The sequence below is a fragment of the Dipodomys ordii genome, unplaced genomic scaffold, assembly GCF_000151885.1.
Source record: "Dipodomys ordii isolate 6190 unplaced genomic scaffold, Dord_2.0 Scaffold54, whole genome shotgun sequence".
NCBI lineage: Eukaryota > Metazoa > Chordata > Mammalia > Rodentia > Heteromyidae > Dipodomys > Dipodomys ordii.
In genome coordinates, this window is record NW_012267270.1 from 5,358,572 (window position 1) to 5,377,381 (window position 18,810).

The 18,810-nt window shown below is 46.4% G+C and overlaps 1 protein-coding gene across 4 annotated transcripts in view; it reads left to right on the forward strand.

Moving 5' to 3' along the window:
- Nucleotides 1-14,866, forward strand: part of Sf1 (splicing factor 1) — a 15,483-nt gene extending 617 nt beyond the window's left edge. Inside the window, exons 2-14 of one of the 4 annotated variants that reach the window (XM_013021046.1) lie at nt 1,228-1,356; nt 5,140-5,215; nt 8,190-8,342; nt 8,760-8,849; nt 9,391-9,574; nt 9,670-9,785; nt 9,887-9,994; nt 11,233-11,413; nt 11,671-11,944; nt 12,218-12,277; nt 12,394-12,573; nt 13,289-13,493; nt 13,922-14,864. In XM_013021046.1, coding sequence (XP_012876500.1) covers nt 1,228-1,356; nt 5,140-5,215; nt 8,190-8,342; nt 8,760-8,849; nt 9,391-9,574; nt 9,670-9,785; nt 9,887-9,994; nt 11,233-11,413; nt 11,671-11,944; nt 12,218-12,277; nt 12,394-12,573; nt 13,289-13,493; nt 13,922-14,051 — 1,886 coding nt within the window. In that variant the 3' untranslated portion in view covers nt 14,052-14,864. Of the gene's footprint in view, nt 1-1,227; nt 1,357-5,139; nt 5,216-8,189; nt 8,343-8,759; nt 8,850-9,390; nt 9,575-9,669; nt 9,786-9,886; nt 9,995-11,232; nt 11,414-11,670; nt 11,949-12,217; nt 12,278-12,393; nt 12,574-13,288 lie in introns of all 4 variants that reach the window. The other 3 variants (XM_013021044.1, XM_013021043.1, XM_013021045.1) reach the window with 3 other exon arrangements.
- Nucleotides 14,867-18,810: the final 3,944 nt, after the last annotated feature.

Genomic DNA, 18,810 nt, shown 5'->3' on the forward strand with positions numbered 1-18,810 from the left:
CTTGTGGGAGGCCCGGGCGGAGGTGCCCCAGGGCGCGCGCGCGGCCTGGTTCCCGAGGCCTCGAGTGCGCACGCGCGCCGCGGGAGGGAGGTGGTGGGAGGAAGGGAGGCGGAGTGCTCTGCGCAGTCGCAGTCTGATACCATGGCTTGGTGGCGTAACTCTGGAAGCCGGGTAGTTCCATCTTGTGCCCCCGACCCGATGAGGTAGAATTGTCAAATGGGGGATATGATGGGTGCCGTGTAGGGTGGAAAGGCCTGCTGACATAGCGGAACGATTCCCTTTTTGGTTTTAGAAGAAACAAAGGGGAATACCCAGAATATTTACCTTGGAGAGGCTTTAAAAGGTTTCAGGGAGTAGTTACGTCCAATCTTTTTCCTCCTCATTGTCTCAAAAGACTTTTAATTCCTGGGAAGTACAAAAAAAAGAATTCCTGTGGGAAATACAAGGAAAAGGAATTTAGCTGTTACTCGTTTTGGCTTAAATTTTTTATTCTTGAATACACTAATGAAGAAAAGAAACAATTGAGGTTTGCACTGAGTGCAGTATAGTGTGTTAGTGCTCTTTTAGACAGGTGACTGGTGGGAAGAGCCAGCAGTTTCTGATTACTGCTTTGTTATAGCCTGTTCGTGATGCTTCAGTTTTTGTCTTGCTAGACCATTTGACATGTTAATTATATGTATCTATTTCATACTTTAATTTTGTGGGGGGGAGGGTGGCGCAATCCTGGGTCTTGAACTCAGCACTCTTCCACTTGAGTCACAGCACCACTTCCAGCTTTTTCTGTTTACGTAGTACTGAGGAATCGGATCAGGGGAGGGCTTCATGCATGCTAGGCAAGCACTCTACCACTAAGCCACAGTCCCATTATTAGTTACCATGTTGGGGGCTTGGGTGTGTGGCTCAGTGATGGAGTGCACATGAGCCATATGCGAGGACCTGGGTTGATGGCACTGGTTGATACACTGAGGGGGTGAGAAGGGAAGGAAGTTCTTCCAGAAAAAATGTGTGAAATAATGGTTTTAATACACAATCAGATACCCCTATGGCGGCAGAGTGTTTGCATCTTTGGCCTCAGGTTTATCTTCCATTCACTGTTTAACGTTAGGTCAAGGTTTTAGTTTTTAGTCTGCCGAAGTTCTGTATGATATGTTAAGGCTGCTGAACTTGTTAGTAGTTAAATGTTTGCTGGTCTGTATTTGTATCTGATGGACTTTGTCTGCCTTTTAGACTTTCCAAGCAAGAAGCGGAAGCGGAGCCGCTGGAATCAAGACACAATGGAACAGAAGACAGTGATTCCAGGCATGCCCACAGTTATCCCCCCTGGACTTACTCGGGAGCAAGAAAGAGCTTATATAGGTAAATACACGTTCTGTATCTAAGCACTTTTTTAGATTGTTACTGTTAGTATTTTTTCTGAGTTACACATTTGTTAAGAAGTTAGAGGCTTTAGCGTTCTTTGTTGAGACTACTTATGATCAGGTGTACTTTCATGACTTTGGTGTAACCTTCAGATTTTGCTTAGTGAGTCCTGCATCAGCAGCTCCTTGTTCTGATCTGTTCCTAACAGCAGTGTTCTCCACAAGTGCCAGGAAGGTAGCAGGACCCACTTAGGAGTAAATAGCCTCTCTAGTCAGCAGCTAAACGTTTTCAGCTGCTGTGCATTGCCAGTTGATGAGGTGAGTGTCATCTGCCTCTCTGGACAGGCCCCAGTGGAGAACACTGCAGATGTGTCGTTTTAAACCAGGTACCTTTTTCACAGCATGACCTTTCACTATAATTTCATATTCCTCCCTTTCCCTAAAATGTGGTTTTACTTTTTATAGGTACCAAACAGTTTGAACAAAAAGTGGCTCTGAAAGTGTACTTACAGTTTACCCCTTTTACTATTTTGTTGAATTTAACCTTCCCTTCAGCATCTGGTTTGGGCTTTGCAGAGCTGTCTTAAGATGAAGGCTCTTTGTATTTACTACTAAAGGACTCTACTGGGAAGGACTATACTGCTTGATATGAAATGATGTGTTAGGATAAAAGATCTCGGTTGGGAGATGTCAAGAACTAAGAGTGGCTATCCAAAATGTAACTTGAATTAACCTAAAAATTATTTCTTTAATGCAAGGTCCCTAATGCAAGGTTTTATATATATATGTGTGTGTGTGTGTGTGTGTGTGTGCAACTGTCTTGAAAAGGTGCACTAGATGAACATTTCCTACTAACCAAATAAACATCTCTTTGGAAGAAATTCGATTTAAGATTACTTCCTCATATGAGGCTTTGTAATGGCCTTTACAAACAAAAAGCTTCAAGGCCAGCAAGGTCTGAATTTGGAGGTTCTTAATTTCCTTTTCTTGGATGGAGGTCAGTCTTGGGACTTGATCTTGGGGCTTGAGTTGGCTGTCCCTGAGTTTTTTACTCAAGGCTAGTGCTCTACCATTTGGGCCAAAGCTCTGTTTCCATCTTTTCTTTTTGGTGCTTAGTTGGAGATGAGTCCCACAGAGTCCCACTTTACTGCCCAGGCTGGCTTCCTACTGGGATCCTCAGATCTCAGTCTCCAAGGATTACTGGTGTGAGCTACCTGCACCCAACTAATTTCCTGGTTTTTAAATTGCTGGGAATTTTGAGGCATTGAAATTATCTCCTGACTACTACTGCTTTCTCCCTATTCCTGTTTACTTCCATCCAACCCCTTAGGTCTCATCAGATCATTATTGGAATTTTTTTCTTTTTATTTTTTTGTCAGTCATGGGGCTTGAACTCTGGGTGTGAACGCTGTCTCTCAGCTCAAGGCTAGCATTCTGCCACTATGCCACTTCTGGTTTCTGAGTTTTTGGTGTTTTTTTGTTTTTTTTTTTGTTTTTTTTTTTTTTGAGATGAGTCTCAATGGACTTCCTGCCTGGCCGGCTTTGAATCTTGATCCTCAGATCTCAGCCTCTTGAGTAGTTAGGATTACAGGTGTGAGCCACCGGCGCCCAGCTACCATTGTCAGATTTGATAGCCTTGTGGAATGCTCCTAGTATAGTCATCACCAGAACACGTATGTGAAAAGTGGGGAAAATGAAATTTAGAACTCCAATTCTCTTATCATAGAGATCTTGTCTAGTAATGCACTGAGTCCTAAGAACTACTTACAGCTTTCATCAAAGTAGAATTAAAGCAGAGGCTGTTAGAGATCCTGCCGCAAGGAAAATAGCAACCCTTGATTTAATTTTTGGTATGAGCTGTTCATGTTTAGCCCCCTCCTCCTCAATTGTCAACAACTCTCCTGCAGTTACTTGATTACAAAGTCAACTTACCTAGCAAGGAATTGGGTATCTTTCTCATCTTCTATTTTCTGTGGTACATACTGTCTCATCCAGAATGTCTCCAATGCCTTTTTTTTTTTGTTCGGTCATGGGGCTTGAACTCTGGAACTGGGTGCTGTCCCTGTGCTCTTCAGTTCAAGGCGAGTGCTCTACCGCCTGAGCCACAGCAGCACTTCTGGTTTTCTAGTGGTTTATTGGAGATAAAAGTCAGAGTTTCCTGCCCAGGCTGGCTTTGAAGTGTGATCCTCAGATCTCAGCCTTCTGAATAGTTAGGATTACATCTTTTTTATTTTTTTGGTCAATTGTGGGACTTGAACTCTGGGCCTGGGCGCTGTCCCTGAGCTCTTCAGCTCAAGGCAAGCACTCTACCACTTGAGCCACAACACCACTTCTGGTTTTCTGGTGGTTAATTGAGATAAGAGTCTCACAGACTTCTGTCTGGGCTGGCTTTTTGAACCTCGATCCTCAGATCTTAGCCTTCTACGTAGCTAGGATTACAGGTGTGAGCCACCTGCGCCCAGCCTCCCAATACCATTATTAATGAACTTTGATTTCTTCAGGGTTTCAGTGTAAGGTTGTCATGTTAAGGTCTTGTGGGACATGCTTAAAATTAGAAGAACATTTAGAGACAGATCTACATCAATTCTGTCTTGGAAATAGCTCAACTTTAACTCAACCCAATAAGACTTGTTTTTACTAATGATGCCCATTCAGAGATCTAGGATACTACAAAGGTAAGGAGCAGGAGGTTATTCAGCACATTGAAAATCACTCTGGCTCTGCAGCCCCATTACCTGTTACCTTTCCCTGAAGTTTCAGACAATTTCTGTGAAATTTTTACTCTTTTTTAATGTAGCCTGAGGTCATACACATTTTTTCCCCCTTGTTGTGGGGCTTGAACTCTGGGCTTGGGTGCTGTCCTTCAGCTCAAGGCTAGCGCTCTACCACTGAGCCACAGTGCCACTTCTGGTTTTCTGAGTAGTTTATTGGAGATAAGAGTCTCATGGACTTACCTGCTCGGGCTGGGCTGGCTTGGAACCTCGATCCTCAGATCTCAGCTTCCTGAGTAGGATTAATGGCGTGAGCCACCAGCTCCTGGCATATACATTTTTCTTGACCCACATTTTCTATCTTTACATACCTCCTTCTTAAATTAATAGTAGATCTGCAGATAAGCAACTAGCACCTTATGCCTACTGGTTTATGAAAAGGTATATGGTTTATCATTTAATAAAAACTGTCTACTGAGAGACCTGAATGTACAGGTCTAATGGTACAGAAAGCAAATGCACAGATTTCTATAAGGTGTTGAAATGGTTATTAAATGTCTTGTTTAAGGAGTTTTAACCAGGTCATCATGAAAACATGTTCAACTGGTATTTTTCCTTGTCCCATTGTTAATTGGGTCTCATTTTGGACTGTTTAGTATTTAATGAAAAGAAAATACTCAGTTTGGTGGGAACCAGGTTACGGTGATATGATATATGGTGTTGGCTCTGAGTGCCAGTTGTAAGCAATCGTTGATGGGGAGGGAGAGGTGAATCCTTCTAATAATTGTTTCGATGTTAGCCCTAGTGAAGAGTCTTCACTGCTAACCCCTCTTCCAACAAACTGTTTGCTTCCTTAAGTGATAACCATTTTGAAGTGAAAAACACTATAGATGTAAATGGACTTCTGCCAATAGGTGGTTGGGGGTTTTTGCCTCAATGTGTTCACTGATCAGTCATCCCTTTCAAAGTCTCCGAGTTCTTCATGCTTATTGTTGAGATTTGAGATGTTTTTTGGTAACATTGTCTTTTTTCCATCCTTTTTTTTTCTTTCCTAACCTGGTTTCTTCCAGTGCAACTGCAGATAGAAGACCTGACTCGTAAACTGCGCACAGGAGACCTGGGCATCCCCCCTAACCCTGAGGACAGGTTGGGAAACAGTTTTAACCAGCTGACAGTAACGCTTTTACCTTTTTTCTCAATACATTTTACTGGTGGCATCATATTGTGTATGAGTTCAATAAAATCCTAGTTAAGATTGGTGCTCTGACCATTTTGGGACTAGGGTTTGATTAGCAGTATATATATGGTCAGTCAACAGTTAGAAAATTGGAATGAAACTTAAATACTGAGAGAATAAAAAGTTACAGGAAAATGGACAACTGGTTTCTAATTGGTAAGCATGTAGATTTTAACCTGATTTACCACCTTTAAAAGACAGTGAAAGATGACATTAAACCTCTTCAGTACCTGCTTTGGCTGAAAGCTTGAGGGCATAGTTTTTTTCACAGGAACATAATGTAGGGATTAAGAAAATTTTTGAATATTACTGAATTTGAGCAGGCCAGAAACATGGATGACTTAACTGCTGGAGTCTTCCTGTTCCTGTTTTTGAGATGAGGTTTCTAACCAACTTGCTTCATTGCCAATTAATTTTCAGACTTGGCTGTTGCCCCAGGGGTTGGTGGGAGGGGCCAGAATAGTCTATAATTTGTTTTGGGAAGGCAAGCAACCAATCCTGTTACTCTATTTTTTAATAGAGGGAATGTGGGCCTCAAACAGCTGTGGTACTATCATTACAGTTTAGTTTTTTTCCTCCCTTCTGAGAAATAAAAAGATTGTATGAGGGAGGTGAATTATTGGCTGATCTTTGAACAGCTTAAGTCTAGTCATTTAATAAAAACACTGCTTTTTCTCACTGGAATATTTTAGTGCATGCAGAATAATTTCTTGGAAAAGTAGTGAGAGCTTTTGTACCCAATTAATAGCTCATTAAGTCAGGAAGATGATATATTGACTCCCAAGAAGTCACTCAAGCATGCATCTTTCTGCTGTCCTTTGCCAAGAAACAAATTGACTTTTTCCCCCCTGCATATTGACTAATTTTACTTACTAAATTTGTTTGTTTTTACTTATAGATTTTGGTTGGAAAATTGTGTTTAGTTCTATATTTTTTGTTTGAAGATTTTTTTAGTTTTTTAATTTTAAAAAAATTCACATGGTAGGTTATAGACCACAACTGTTCAGTGCCTTTTTGGCCTTTCTCCCTTTAATAATACGTCCACAGGTTACCAGGAAATTCTTCCAAAGATTGAGTTTTTAACCTTTGCCTCCTGGATAACTGGGATTAGCGTTTAGTTGATCCATCCAGTGCTTATTCTAGGTGAAGAAGTTTGCCAGTCTAACCTAGATTATTAGCATTTTTTTACCTTTAACTTCCACACTTTGGGAAGAGGTTAAATTGTTGTGATGCCTTTAAAAGGCCAGTTTGGTGATTAGCCAGAGATGCTTAATTCTAGACAAACTTGGGGTGGGCATTAGAAATGTTAAGTATGTTAGAAATAAAACCAGAGCAGAGTTTTTCCTCCCTTGTGTTCAATTTTGAAAGAGGCTCTTGTGCCTGATTGGTTTTGTTTTTGAGCCCAGGTTGGAGGGAAATACATGAGTTTCTTACCTTAATAAGATGGTTTCTTAAGGTGTATTGAAATTAAGCCACTTTATAATGCTCTTTTAATGTTGCTTAACTTACACAGTTAAAAATGTCTTAATAATCTGTTGTAGACTTAAATGTATAAGATGATAGTCTAATGAGCTGGGGATACATTTGGTTGTGTTCACTATCACTGGATTGTGCTAACAGTTTATATAAATGCTAGAAACGGAGGTGTCATTTAGCGTCATTAGCCATGAACAAACCTGACCTTTTATTCCATCGTGTGTGTAACGTGGTATGACATGGTTCCCTTTAGGCTGAAGACAGTGGGAGCAGCCGAGTTCAGTCCTTGCTCTCCAACTAGGCAAAGTTCTCTCAACTAAAGCCAAGGGTATAGGAGTCTGGACTACTTTCAGGATGTTTTTTTTTTTAATAACCTGATCCACATGGTTTTTTCCCTTCTTGCAGCTGCTACTAAATTTCCATACAGAATATCAAGCTTATGGTCCTTTTTGTAATCTCAACTCAGTTCTAGGAGTGTAACTTCTCTTTTTTAAGTAATTACCGCAAAAAGCTAGCTGTAGTAAACTGACCATTTTATCATTACTATTTTTGTTTTTTTTGTTTTTGTTTTTTTGCTTATAGCATCAGCATTTTACTACTCAAAAAATGAAAGAAAAATCTGCTTTCTGGAATTGTAAACTGGTGGAGAATGATAGGTTTCCCCTTGCTGTTGGCAGGTTCAGACCCTAGACAACTATTTGACCCAATCTGCATTGGCAGCCTCTTGCAGAAGCTGCTTTAGCACTTTTAACGGTTTTCTCTACCCAGACTCCCCACTTCGAACAGCCAGAAACAGGTTGTCTACCGGGCCTTGGACACAGCCAGCCAGGCCATTGAAGGAAAAGCAAAGACGAAGCCTTGCACCATCTCTCTCCATTGTGGGGGGGCCAAGTAGCTGCAGTAGCTTGAGTCCCAGCTGCTTTGGGTGAAAGAGCTCGTGTTTACTAAGTGTCAGGGGTGTAAGATGCTCTTCCTGATAGGCATGAGCTCTCCAAGGATTAACAGTTGACCTAAACTTGGGGTGTTTCAATGGTTCATCAGGTTGGATTATTAGAATTTTTTTCAAACCAAAGAAAATTCATATTGTTAAGATTCCAGAGAATGATATTACTGTCCTTGCCATTTACAGCCCAAATACTGTCTTCTAAAGGACAATTCTCCCCACCCCTGTCACTTTTAGAAGCATCCCTCGTTTTTTTTTCCTTTCTCATATACACTGCAGTTCCCCTAATGCTAAGCCAGCTTTCATCTCACCATTCCACACGATCTTGAATAGCACACGTTATGGTCGGTTCCTCCGAAGAGTATTGTTAGGGTCTGAGAGGCAGAAGGGCTGGGAAGACTTTGTAGTCCATGTGGGAATAAGGGAAGTTGAAGTGGAGCAGTAATGAGGTCTGTTTCCCACAGGTCCCCTTCCCCTGAACCCATCTACAACAGCGAGGGGAAGAGGCTTAATACTCGAGAGTTCCGCACTCGCAAAAAACTCGAAGAAGAACGGCACAACCTTATTACAGAGATGGTTGCCCTCAATCCTGATTTTAAGCCACCTGCAGATTACAAGTAAGCAGAGGAGTGGGCTAGGTAGTCTAGGGACAGCATGCAAGTCATATATGACCAGTTGGGGCAGTTTTGTAAAACTACTCATTTCTTTTTTTGTGTATGCTGATATGGGGGTTTGGGACTGGGCACTAGTTTTTAGCTTTTTTACTCAAGGCTTGTACTGTACCACTGAAGTCACAGTTCCACTTTCAGCTTTTTGGTAGTTGAGAGAAGAATCTTAGATTTGTCTGCTAGGGCTGGCATTGAACCTCGAGCCTCATGGCTTAAGCTTCTAAGTAACCTGGATTGTAGGTGTAAGCGACCAGTTCCCAGCAGAGTTTGTACATGTATCACGGATTTGTTCAAGTAGACCTATAGGTTTTAGTTACCTGTCACTTCCCATAAGTGTGCAGAAGGTGATAATCTCTTTCTTCTTAGACCTCCAGCAACACGTGTGAGCGATAAAGTAATGATCCCCCAAGATGAATATCCAGAAATCAACTTTGTGGGGCTGCTCATTGGACCTAGGTAAGTAACTAAACTGTGTAGTATAGAGTTCCTTTAGAATCTGTTAACACCTGCCTTATGAGGGCCACTGTGTTTAGCTCCTTCTTTTGCTAGAAATTCTTGTTGATATTTCCCCATTTACTGCAGAGAAGTGAAATCTGTTTTTTTTTGTTGTCAATCATGGGGCTTGAACTCTGGTCTTGGATGCTGTCCCTGTGCTCTTCAGGTCAAGGCGAGCACTACCACTTGAGCCACAGTGCCACTTCCGGTTTTCTAGTGGTTTATTGGAGATGAGTCTCATGGAAAGGCGCGATCCTCAGATCTCAGCCTCCTGAGTAGCTAGGATTACAGGCGTGAGCCGGCGCCCGGCGAGAAGTGAAATTTTAAGATTTGTTGGGGGTAATCTGAAAGTACAGGTTACAAAACTCTTTGTGGAAAATCTTGCTGGTTCTCTATACTTGCAGATTCCCACAAATGCCTACTCAGCCCAGTCTCTGTTCTTTCTGGCATATGACCTTGTGTTATAGGTATAAATACAGATCTTTCTTGCTTCTTCTCATAGAGGGAACACCCTGAAGAACATTGAGAAAGAGTGCAATGCTAAGATCATGATCCGGGGAAAAGGGTCTGTGAAAGAAGGGAAAGTTGGACGCAAAGATGGCCAGATGTTGCCAGGAGAAGATGAGCCCCTTCATGCCCTAGTTACTGCCAATACAATGGAGAATGTCAAAAAAGCAGTAGAACAGGTGAGTGGTGGGTCCAGAAAGAGCCTCTTACCAGAACTGTAAGTAGTTGTCAAGTACTTTAGCAACTGACTGACTGGCTGTTGTGTCTATACTAGATCAGAAACATCCTGAAACAGGGTATTGAGACTCCAGAGGACCAAAATGACCTGCGGAAGATGCAGCTTCGGGAGTTGGCTCGCTTGAATGGCACACTTCGGGAGGATGATAACAGGTAGTGATTGGTGTAGTGGAGGCTTTGTAGGATCGAAAGAGTCTATGGAAGTAGAGGGGATGTCCACACACTCTTGAGTTGATTACTTTTTTCCTTAACAGGATCTTAAGACCCTGGCAGAGCTCAGAGACCCGCAGCATCACTAATACTACAGTGTGTACCAAATGTGGAGGAGCTGGTCACATTGCTTCAGATTGCAAGTTCCAGAGGTGAGAAGCAACCATTCTGGTAGATTCCTGGCATTCTGTGGTATATAAGACACACATTGACTATAGTTGTTGGTCTCATGCACCAAAGCAGAGCACACTTTAAGAAACCTGTGATGTTATGAGTTATAGCTCAAGAGGATTAGAAAAGCCATATAGAAGTCTTCTGTTTTATTGACTTGCCTTGACTGGAAGCTTGCATGTCATTGGTTATATTTTCACTGGGACTCAATATTCATATTCACTACCTTTACTGCTTTAAGATTTGTTCAATACCAAGCAGTCAGCTGGTGGCTCATGCTAATATTCTAGATACTCAGGAGGCTGAGACCTGAGGATTGTAGTTCAAGGCCAGCTTGGACAGGAAAGTCCGTAAGACTTCTATTTCCAATTAATCACCCCCAAACAGAAGTATAGCGGTGGCTTAAGTGATAGAGGCTCAGCCTTAAATGAAAAGGCTGAGAATGCAAAGCTCTGAGTTCAGGCCCTGATACAACACATACTACTGAGGACAAGATTTGACCAATTAAAAACCTGTGAGAGCTAGTGCAGGTGGTTCATGCCTATAATCCTAGCTACTCAGGAGTCTGGGATCTGAGGATCACGGTTCAAAGCCAGCCCCGACAGGAAAGTCCATGAGACTCTTTATCTCTAATGAGCCACCAGAAAATCAGAAGTGGTCCTGTATGTAGCTCAAGTGGTAGAACACTAGCTTAGTGCCCAGGCCCTGAGTTTGAGCCTCAACCAACAGGAAAAAAAGCCTGTAAGAGTTTTGTTAAGGAGAGTATTATAGTTACTTCGATGATGCATTGATTTCCTTTCTCTCAGGCTGGGAAGGTAGGATTTGATAAACTCGTTGATCCTAGCCATTTAGAATGTCAGCTGTAGCTGGTAGTTAATGTGATTGAGTCATAGAATTGGGTCACTGACTAGTGGCAACCAGTGAGTGAATTTTTTTTTTTTTTTTGTCGGTCATGGGGCTTGAACTCTGGGCCTGGGCGCTGTCCCTCAGCTCTGCAGCTCAAGGCGAGAGCTCTACCACTTGAGCTACAGCGCCACTTCCAGTTTTCTAGTGGTTTTATTGGAGATAGGAGTCTCACGGTCTTTCCTGCCCGGGCTGGCTTTGAACCGCGATTCTCAGATCTTAGCCTCCTGAGTAGCTAGGATTACAAGCGTGAGCCACCGGCGCCCGGCTGTGAGTGATTTTTTTTTCTCTCCTTTTTGTGTTCTCCATCCTTTAGGCCTGGTGACCCACAGTCAGCTCAGGATAAAGCAAGGATGGATAAAGAATATTTGTCCCTCATGGCTGAGCTAGGGGAAGCCCCTGTTCCTGCATCTGTGGGCTCTACCTCTGGGCCTGCCACCACACCCTTGGCAAGTGCACCTCGGCCTGCTGCTCCTGCCAATAACCCACCTCCTCCGGTGAGCCTTAGGACTGGGTCTCTTGGTCTAGCTTGCCCATGCTCTTCTACAGAGACTGGGAGCTATGGCCAAGGGTTTTGGGTAGAGTGATGGACATGGCTGGCAACACTGTTCTTCTGGAATGTCTGGCCGGTGTAGGTACCTCTCATTTTGGGAGTCCTCATCCTTGTGTTTTGGTCCTGTGACATAGCCAGAAGAACAGTGTTGCCACCAGGGGGAGCAGGTCAGGGACGTGAGTGGGAAATGCTCTCACCTAGTCTCTCATGTCCACCACCCAGAGCCGCCCACCCTGGATGAATTCTGGACCTTCAGAGAGTCGGCCCTACCATGGCATGCATGGAGGTGGTCCTGGTGGGCCTGGAGGTGGCCCCCACAGCTTCCCACATCCATTGCCCAGCCTGACAGGTGGGCATGGTGGACATCCCATGCAGCACAATCCAAATGGACCCCCACCTCCTTGGATGCAGCCACCACCACCTCCGATGAACCAGGGCCCCCACCCACCTGGGCACCATGGCCCTCCTCCAATGGGTAAGTAAGTGTCAGACCAGAAACCTTGGGGCTTTGGGACAGGTGACTTGAGCTAGAAGCAGTGCTAGTGGGGGGTAGGTAGTTTTTGCCAGGCCTGTTGACTTTGCAGAGGAAGCAGGATTGTTGGGCTCAGGGAAAACTTTGTGTGGGTGGGCTCAGAGGCAGGGCTTTCATAAGGCCAGTGACTCAAGCTATGTGAGGAAGCTGTTGGGGAATATATTCCATGGCCAGTTCAAATGTCCTGCTAAGTCCCTGCTCTTTCCTTCCATCAAGATCAGTACCTGGGAAGTACGCCTGTGGGCTCTGGGGTCTATCGCCTGCATCAAGGAAAAGGTAACCTTGTCAGCTTGCTTTGAGTCTCCACTGAGGCCTGGGAGTTGAATGTGAACAGGGGCTCTGGCTCAGGTCTGGTTCTCTGAGGTTTCACCTGTATTCCACCTCCCCTGCAGGTATGATGCCCCCGCCGCCTATGGGCATGATGCCGCCGCCGCCGCCGCCTCCCAGTGGGCAGCCCCCGCCCCCTCCCTCTGGTCCTCTTCCCCCATGGCAGCAGCAGCAGCAGCAGCCTCCGCCACCCCCTCCGCCCAGCAGCAGTATGGCTTCCAGTACCCCCTTGCCATGGCAGCAAAGTGAGTGGAATATTTTGGGCTTATGGGGGTGGGTGGTATGGGGTTTAGGTCTGAGAGGCGTAAGACTCACAGGCAGGAGACACCTTGGCATGTCTTGGTGGGGGTTGGAAGTGGGGCCATCCAGCCCAAGGGGGGATATCTTGGGGAAGAGAGCTGATGTTTGGTGTGGTTGTGACTGGGAGAGATTCGTGGGGACTGGAGGGGAGCCTGCTATTGCAGGTAGGGCGCCAGAAGTCCAGGCTCTCACCAGCTAAGTGAGCTGCTGGCTGGCTAGACCTTGTGTGCAGGGTCATAATGGGATGGTGCATGCATGCTCTGGAGGGGGCTGTGATTGGGCTAGAGCGACTGCAGAGGTGGGGAGAGAGCAGTGGCCTTGGTGTTGAATGTGCCGTTCGGTGGTGGCGGTGGCGGCTGGGCGGAGGGATGTCAGAGCCGGTTCTTGTGTCTGGTATTTTACCTTCAGCTCCTCCAGGGGCATTGGTGACAAAGGGCTTACTTTGTTAAGCCCAGAGACCTTGAGGCTGACCCCCAGGGTAGTCCTGCCCACCCCTCCACTCCCCATCACCAGGACAGCCCCAGCCCGCCCGCCCCCCACCACCGTACCGCATGCCAAGCAAGGAGCAGGCGCCCCTCATCCCCCATCCCAAGGCAGCAGCCGCAGAGAGCCGCGGTGTGCCCCCCGCGCGTGTGACCTTGGGCTTCTTTACCACCCCAGATACGACGACTACCACCACGAGCGCTGGCACAGGGTCCATCCCGCCATGGCAACAGCAGCAGGCGGCTGCCGCAGCTTCTCCAGGAGCCCCTCAGATGCAAGGCAACCCCACTATGGTGCCCCTGCCCCCCGGGGTCCAGCCGCCTCTGCCGCCCGGGGCCCCTCCCCCTCCGCCGCCTCCACCACCTGGTTCCGCCGGCATGATGTATGCCCCGCCCCCCCCTCCTCCGCCTCCCATGGACCCTTCTAATTTTGTCACCATGATGGGCATGGGGGTGGCGGGCATGCCACCCTTTGGGATGCCTCCAGCTCCCCCACCGCCTCCACCACAGAACTAGACTTGGTTTTTTAAGAAAATATATATTATATAGAGAGAGAACTGGTCTCGTTTAAACACGCCGAACCTCACCATATGGAGCCAGACATTGGGACGCACGCATGTGATTGTGTGCACGCATGTGTGTGTGTGCACTCACTGGGCTGGGCCAAGCGACTGAGGACTCGCTTGGGAATGCGCAGGCAGTAGTAGGGGCGCCAGCTTGGGCTCTTCTGGCGCCCCGTAGCATCGAGTGTCTTCTTTGTCTTTCTCTCCTCACCCAACTCCCTTTGCCTCTCCCCAAACCGGGCCACCAGGATCCCTCCCCGCAGCGGCGATGGCCCGAGCCATGAGAGTGAGGACTTTCCGCGCCCATTGGTGACCCTTCCAGGCAGACAGCCTCAGCAGCGCCCCTGGTGGACAGGATGGTTCGGCAAAGCAGCCTGAGTTATTTTTGTGGACGGAATCGGAACACGCTGGCTCCATATCGTGATATTTTTATTAATTTTTCTTTTTCCTATTTTTTCTTTGTTACTTTTCTTATCGCTTCCTTTCTTCAGACTCCGTCCAAGGAGATGCTCTCCCCGGTCTTCTGCTGCAATTAGATCCTTTCCCTTGTCTCCGTTCCTCCATCCCTTGCAAAGGAAAGGGGAGCAAATGGTTCTAGGCACAGGCTTTGACCATTACTGTCAGGCTGGGGGAGGGGGTGTCCTTTGGTTAAGGTTTTCAAGGTGCCATAGCCACCCCCAGAGATGTTTTGTCTTTTTTTAAGTGTGCAATTTGTTGCCACAGTTGTCAAGTCTTGTGAAATGTGAAGTTGCTGAGGGTGGGTTAATCTCCAGGCCCAGGATCCACATCACTCTGCACTCGTGCCAGCAGTAGGTGGCTCAGCACAAGCTTCTGGCTGGCCAGTGGGCCTGCCCTGCCGGCCTGCATGGAGTCCTTTCTCTGCTCCTGACCACCTAAGCTGCCTCAGAGGCCATTTGTTCCTCTCCTTCCTGGAAAGCTTTTTCTGTTTTATTTTTATCCCAAATGTCTGAATGTTTTGCAGTGTCTAGGGGTTTGAGCCCCTTGTTCTTTGTTCTGCTTCTTTTGCCCCCTTCCCTCTTCATGGAGAGATTATGTTGACAATGTGTAGCGCACGTTCTCTTCACTGGTTTATCTACAGAAATTTCTCTGGGCTTTTTTTCGGTGTTTGATTCAATCAACACTGCGCTAACGGGGGGATGTTCCATTGAATAAAAGAGCAGTGTGGTTTTCTGGGTCTGTTTATTTTCTTTTAAAAAAAGAAGGTGCTGCTATCACGTTGTAGCAGCACCAAAGTCACCTTACCTTGTGTTCTAGCACCTGGCCCCAGCTTCTCTTTTTCTTGGAGTGAAGCCACAGGACATGAACTGAGGAAACCTTCCACTCACCTGCCTCCTCCTATGTGGCTGGGTTGGTGGGAACGGTGTGTGAGTGGCTCTGCTATCTCCCCTTCCCCTTCACAGAGTTGGTAACTAGCCTTACCCTTCCTGGCCACCCATATCTCCCTGGAGTCTTGTCTTCTAGAAGGCCTTTTCCTAGGGTTTGGATCTCTACATTTGATCGGCTCCAATTGTGATATGCTTGTGAGCTGCCACCTGATTAAGGCCTTGGGCCTGGGGAGGCATCAACACTAAAGGTCACACCAACTAATCTTGCCTGTCAGGCACAGAGCAGCTAAAATTAAAACCGCCAAGTGTCTTTTTCTTTCTCTGCTGGTGGCTTGCATCATGCCAGCACTGCAGGTCTTTGGGAGGAGTGACAAAATAAAAGTGCCCCTCACACTTGGGAGGCTCCTCTTACAAAGGGGGCCTTGGGCTATCTAAACAGATTCAGTGTTTCATTGTGGCAACAGGAAAACACATGGTAATCTCAGGTTCTGTGTCAGCTCCGGTGTTGCGGGGTTGAGAAGAGCTGTCTTAAGACACTTGACTAAGGGCTACAGGGCTTGAGGAACCCAGAGAAGCAGGCACATTCCTTCCCTAACCAGGTCCTCAATTGGGGAGGGGTGGAGTATATGTACATTTTTCCCACTTTGTCCTTAACTGACTTGGAATTAGGGCCTTGCTGCCCTCTTTGACCTTGGCTTTACCTCATCGCTTCCCCCACAAGCTTGGTTTCCCTGGTGGGCTCATTGGGCGGTTAATTAGCTCTTTGAAGCTCTAGAAGCAGCAAAGTGGCGCTATGTGGGTTTTAGAAATAAAATCAATAAATGACTTAACCACAGCCCAGCTGTCTCTGACTCCCCTGGGTCCAGCTTGCTTGTGCTCCCTCCCTTTCTACTCCCTGCAGTTTCTGTTAAGATTTTGGAGAGTGTTAAAACCATGGCAGAGAAGGTACAATGGAAGTTCTGAAATAGCTGTGCACACTTAGCTACAGCAAGTGTAGTAGCAGTATGAGGAGCTAGGAAACACTCATGCCCCCTGAAAACCCTCATTCCCATTGTGACAGGGCTGTCTGCCCCGGTCCCATTTCTGCTGCTACAGCAGTGTCCCCACACCCATCAAAGCTTGGTGAGGGGCATGCCAGGTGGGAAAGGAAAGGTCAGCATGAGAGCTGTGTTACTTAGACCCAGCCAAGTGCTCTGTAGAAACCCAAGATTGGTCCCAACAGAGAGGCCAAGGTTTCTGGTTAGAAACTTAGACATAAACAACCTTAAGTTAGTTCAGGCAAGGAACTGTCCCTTGAAGATTCTTGGAGATATGAAAATTGATGCCAGGCTGGGGCATGTAGAATGAAAGGCTGTATAATGGTGTCTCCCTAGGGTAGAGAGCCTGGAGACAGCCCAAGGGAAGGCTGCTGACGACAGGACAGACAACCCACAGGAAAGCCGCATGGGGACATTGGAATTGTGTATGCAGTTGGGTAGAGGTGCTTTCCTGTCAGGAAGTTACAGGATGGGGTTTTGATGGCCTGCTCTATCCCAAATGGTTAGGCTGAAGATGTCATTCAATTGGTACGTAGCCTGTCTAGAAACCTTAGGGGGCCCTAAGTTCAAACTGTAGTACCCTGCACCACCACCACCCCAAAAAAAATGTATACACTTAGAACGTGCAAAAAATGTATACACTTAGAACGTGCTTAGGTTACTTCAGCTAGTCCCTGGACTAGAGGATAGGATGAACTTTGGTTCCTGTCCATAGCGAGATTGTCTCCTAAGATGTCTCCTAATAGTGCTAACAGATTCTGTGTAGCCATGCATGCAAGATTAGGATGTGAAGTTGATAACCCTGGTTAGTGTGCAGTGGCTTGTCCAGTGATGACTGATAAGAAATCTAAGCTGTTCCCACAGCAACCCTGCAGGGGACAAGACAGACCAGGGACTATGTCAGATGAAGACCACGCTAGAAGGTACATGTTGCAGGGTGATGTGTCGCAAGCTGGAGATGGAGGTATGATGGTAGAAGACACCAGAGAGCTCACCCCCCCGCCCCCCCGTTCCTGTCGTGGAGCCTGAACTTTGGGCCTGGGCACTGTCCCTCAGCACTTCAGCTTAAGGCTAGCACTCTAACACTTGCCACAGCACCACTTCCGGCTTTTCCTATTTATGTGGTGCTGAGGAATTGTCCTTTATACATTATTTCAAAAATCAATGGCAAAGCTGGGAAGGTGGCTCAGTGGTAGAGTGCTTGCCTCGCATGCATGAGAGGCCCTGGGCTCTATTCCTTAGCACCACATAAGCCAAAAAAGCCAGAAGTGGCGCTGTGGCTCAAGTGGTAGAGCGGTAGCCTTGAGCTGAAGAGCTGAGAAATAGTGCCCAAGCCTAGAGTTCAGGCCCCAGGACCGACCAAAAAAAAAGTGGATACAGAGGTACAGAGGTAGGGAAGCTTGGTGGTAGGGTGCTTATAAGTGGAAGTAGAAAAAGTTATGCACAGTATGTACTGTGTGTGTGTGTGTAGTATATTTCAGGAGTTTCTTGCTGTCCTCTCTACTTGGAGTCCTGGCATCATGGAGCAGGGCAGTGAGCCTGGGGTAGGCTAGAAAGGCTTGCAGGTTGGGGGCTCCAGGGCTGGGTCTGGTGTAGCTTTGAAAGCTTCAGAAACAATTTGGCCTTCCCAGAACCAGGCTATCTAGCAGCTGTCCAGCCTTTGCTGAGCTACCTTGACCTTCAGAACAGTATAGCCAGTTCTTCCCCTCAATGGGCAGCCTGCTACCCTGTAGGTTCAGTCAGTCTTTGAAATAGCCCACTGACATGGGCTCTGCTCAAAAAAATAACCCAAGAACCAGTCTGCCCCTTCAAGATTAGGAGGCAGTAACTGATTGAGGCAGGGTTTCTAGTCTCATTCAAGAGTAAATTTGAAACGGCGCTGGTGACTCAGACCTGTAATCCTAGCTGTGCAAGAGGCTGAGATCTGAGGATCATGGTTCTAAGCCAGCCTGGGCAGAAAACTGAGACATTTATCTCCAATAAACCACCAGAAAACCAGAAGAGGTGCTCAAGTGGTAGAGCACTCGCCTTGAGCTGAAGAGCTGAGGGACAGCTCCCAGTCGTAGAGTTCAAGTCCCACAACCAATAAAAAATAAATTTGATAAAAAGGAGTCCAAGGCATAGAAAGGCAAAGCATCCAGCTTAATGCTACAGAGTCAAGCAGTGTTGGGGTCAGGACAGCATCAGTGAATGGGAACAGCCAAAATATAGAAGGGGCTGGGCACGGGTGACACACCTGTAATCGTAGCTACTCAGGAGGCTGAGATCAAAGCTAGCCTGGACAGGAAAATCCATGAAATTTACCTCCAATAAACTACCAGAAAACCAGAAATGGCACTGTGGCTCAAATGGTAGAGTGCTCATCTTGAGCTGAATAATTCAAGGACAGGTGCCCAGGCCCAGTGTTCAAGCCCCATGACTGACCCCCCAAAAAAAGAAAGCATAGAAGGGCCATGAAGCTAGCAGTCCCCACCCACGATGGGTAGGAAGGCAACAGGCCTCTGTTTATAAGGGAGGGCCAGCACAAGCCCTGGACCTGTTGAGTTTCTGCCTGTGTGGTCACGTGGGAGGAGGGAGAAGGGAGGAAAAAGGCCTTCAGTCACTCACTTAGTACAACAGTGCATTATAGGGAGATCTGAGTGTTATTACCTGGCATTTTTTTTTATTAAGTTTTAGCAAGGATTTAATTTAGGTAAAGTAGAAATGGGGGGGGCGGTGGATGGGGAAAGCTGGTCAGGCTGAGATCAAAGCCAG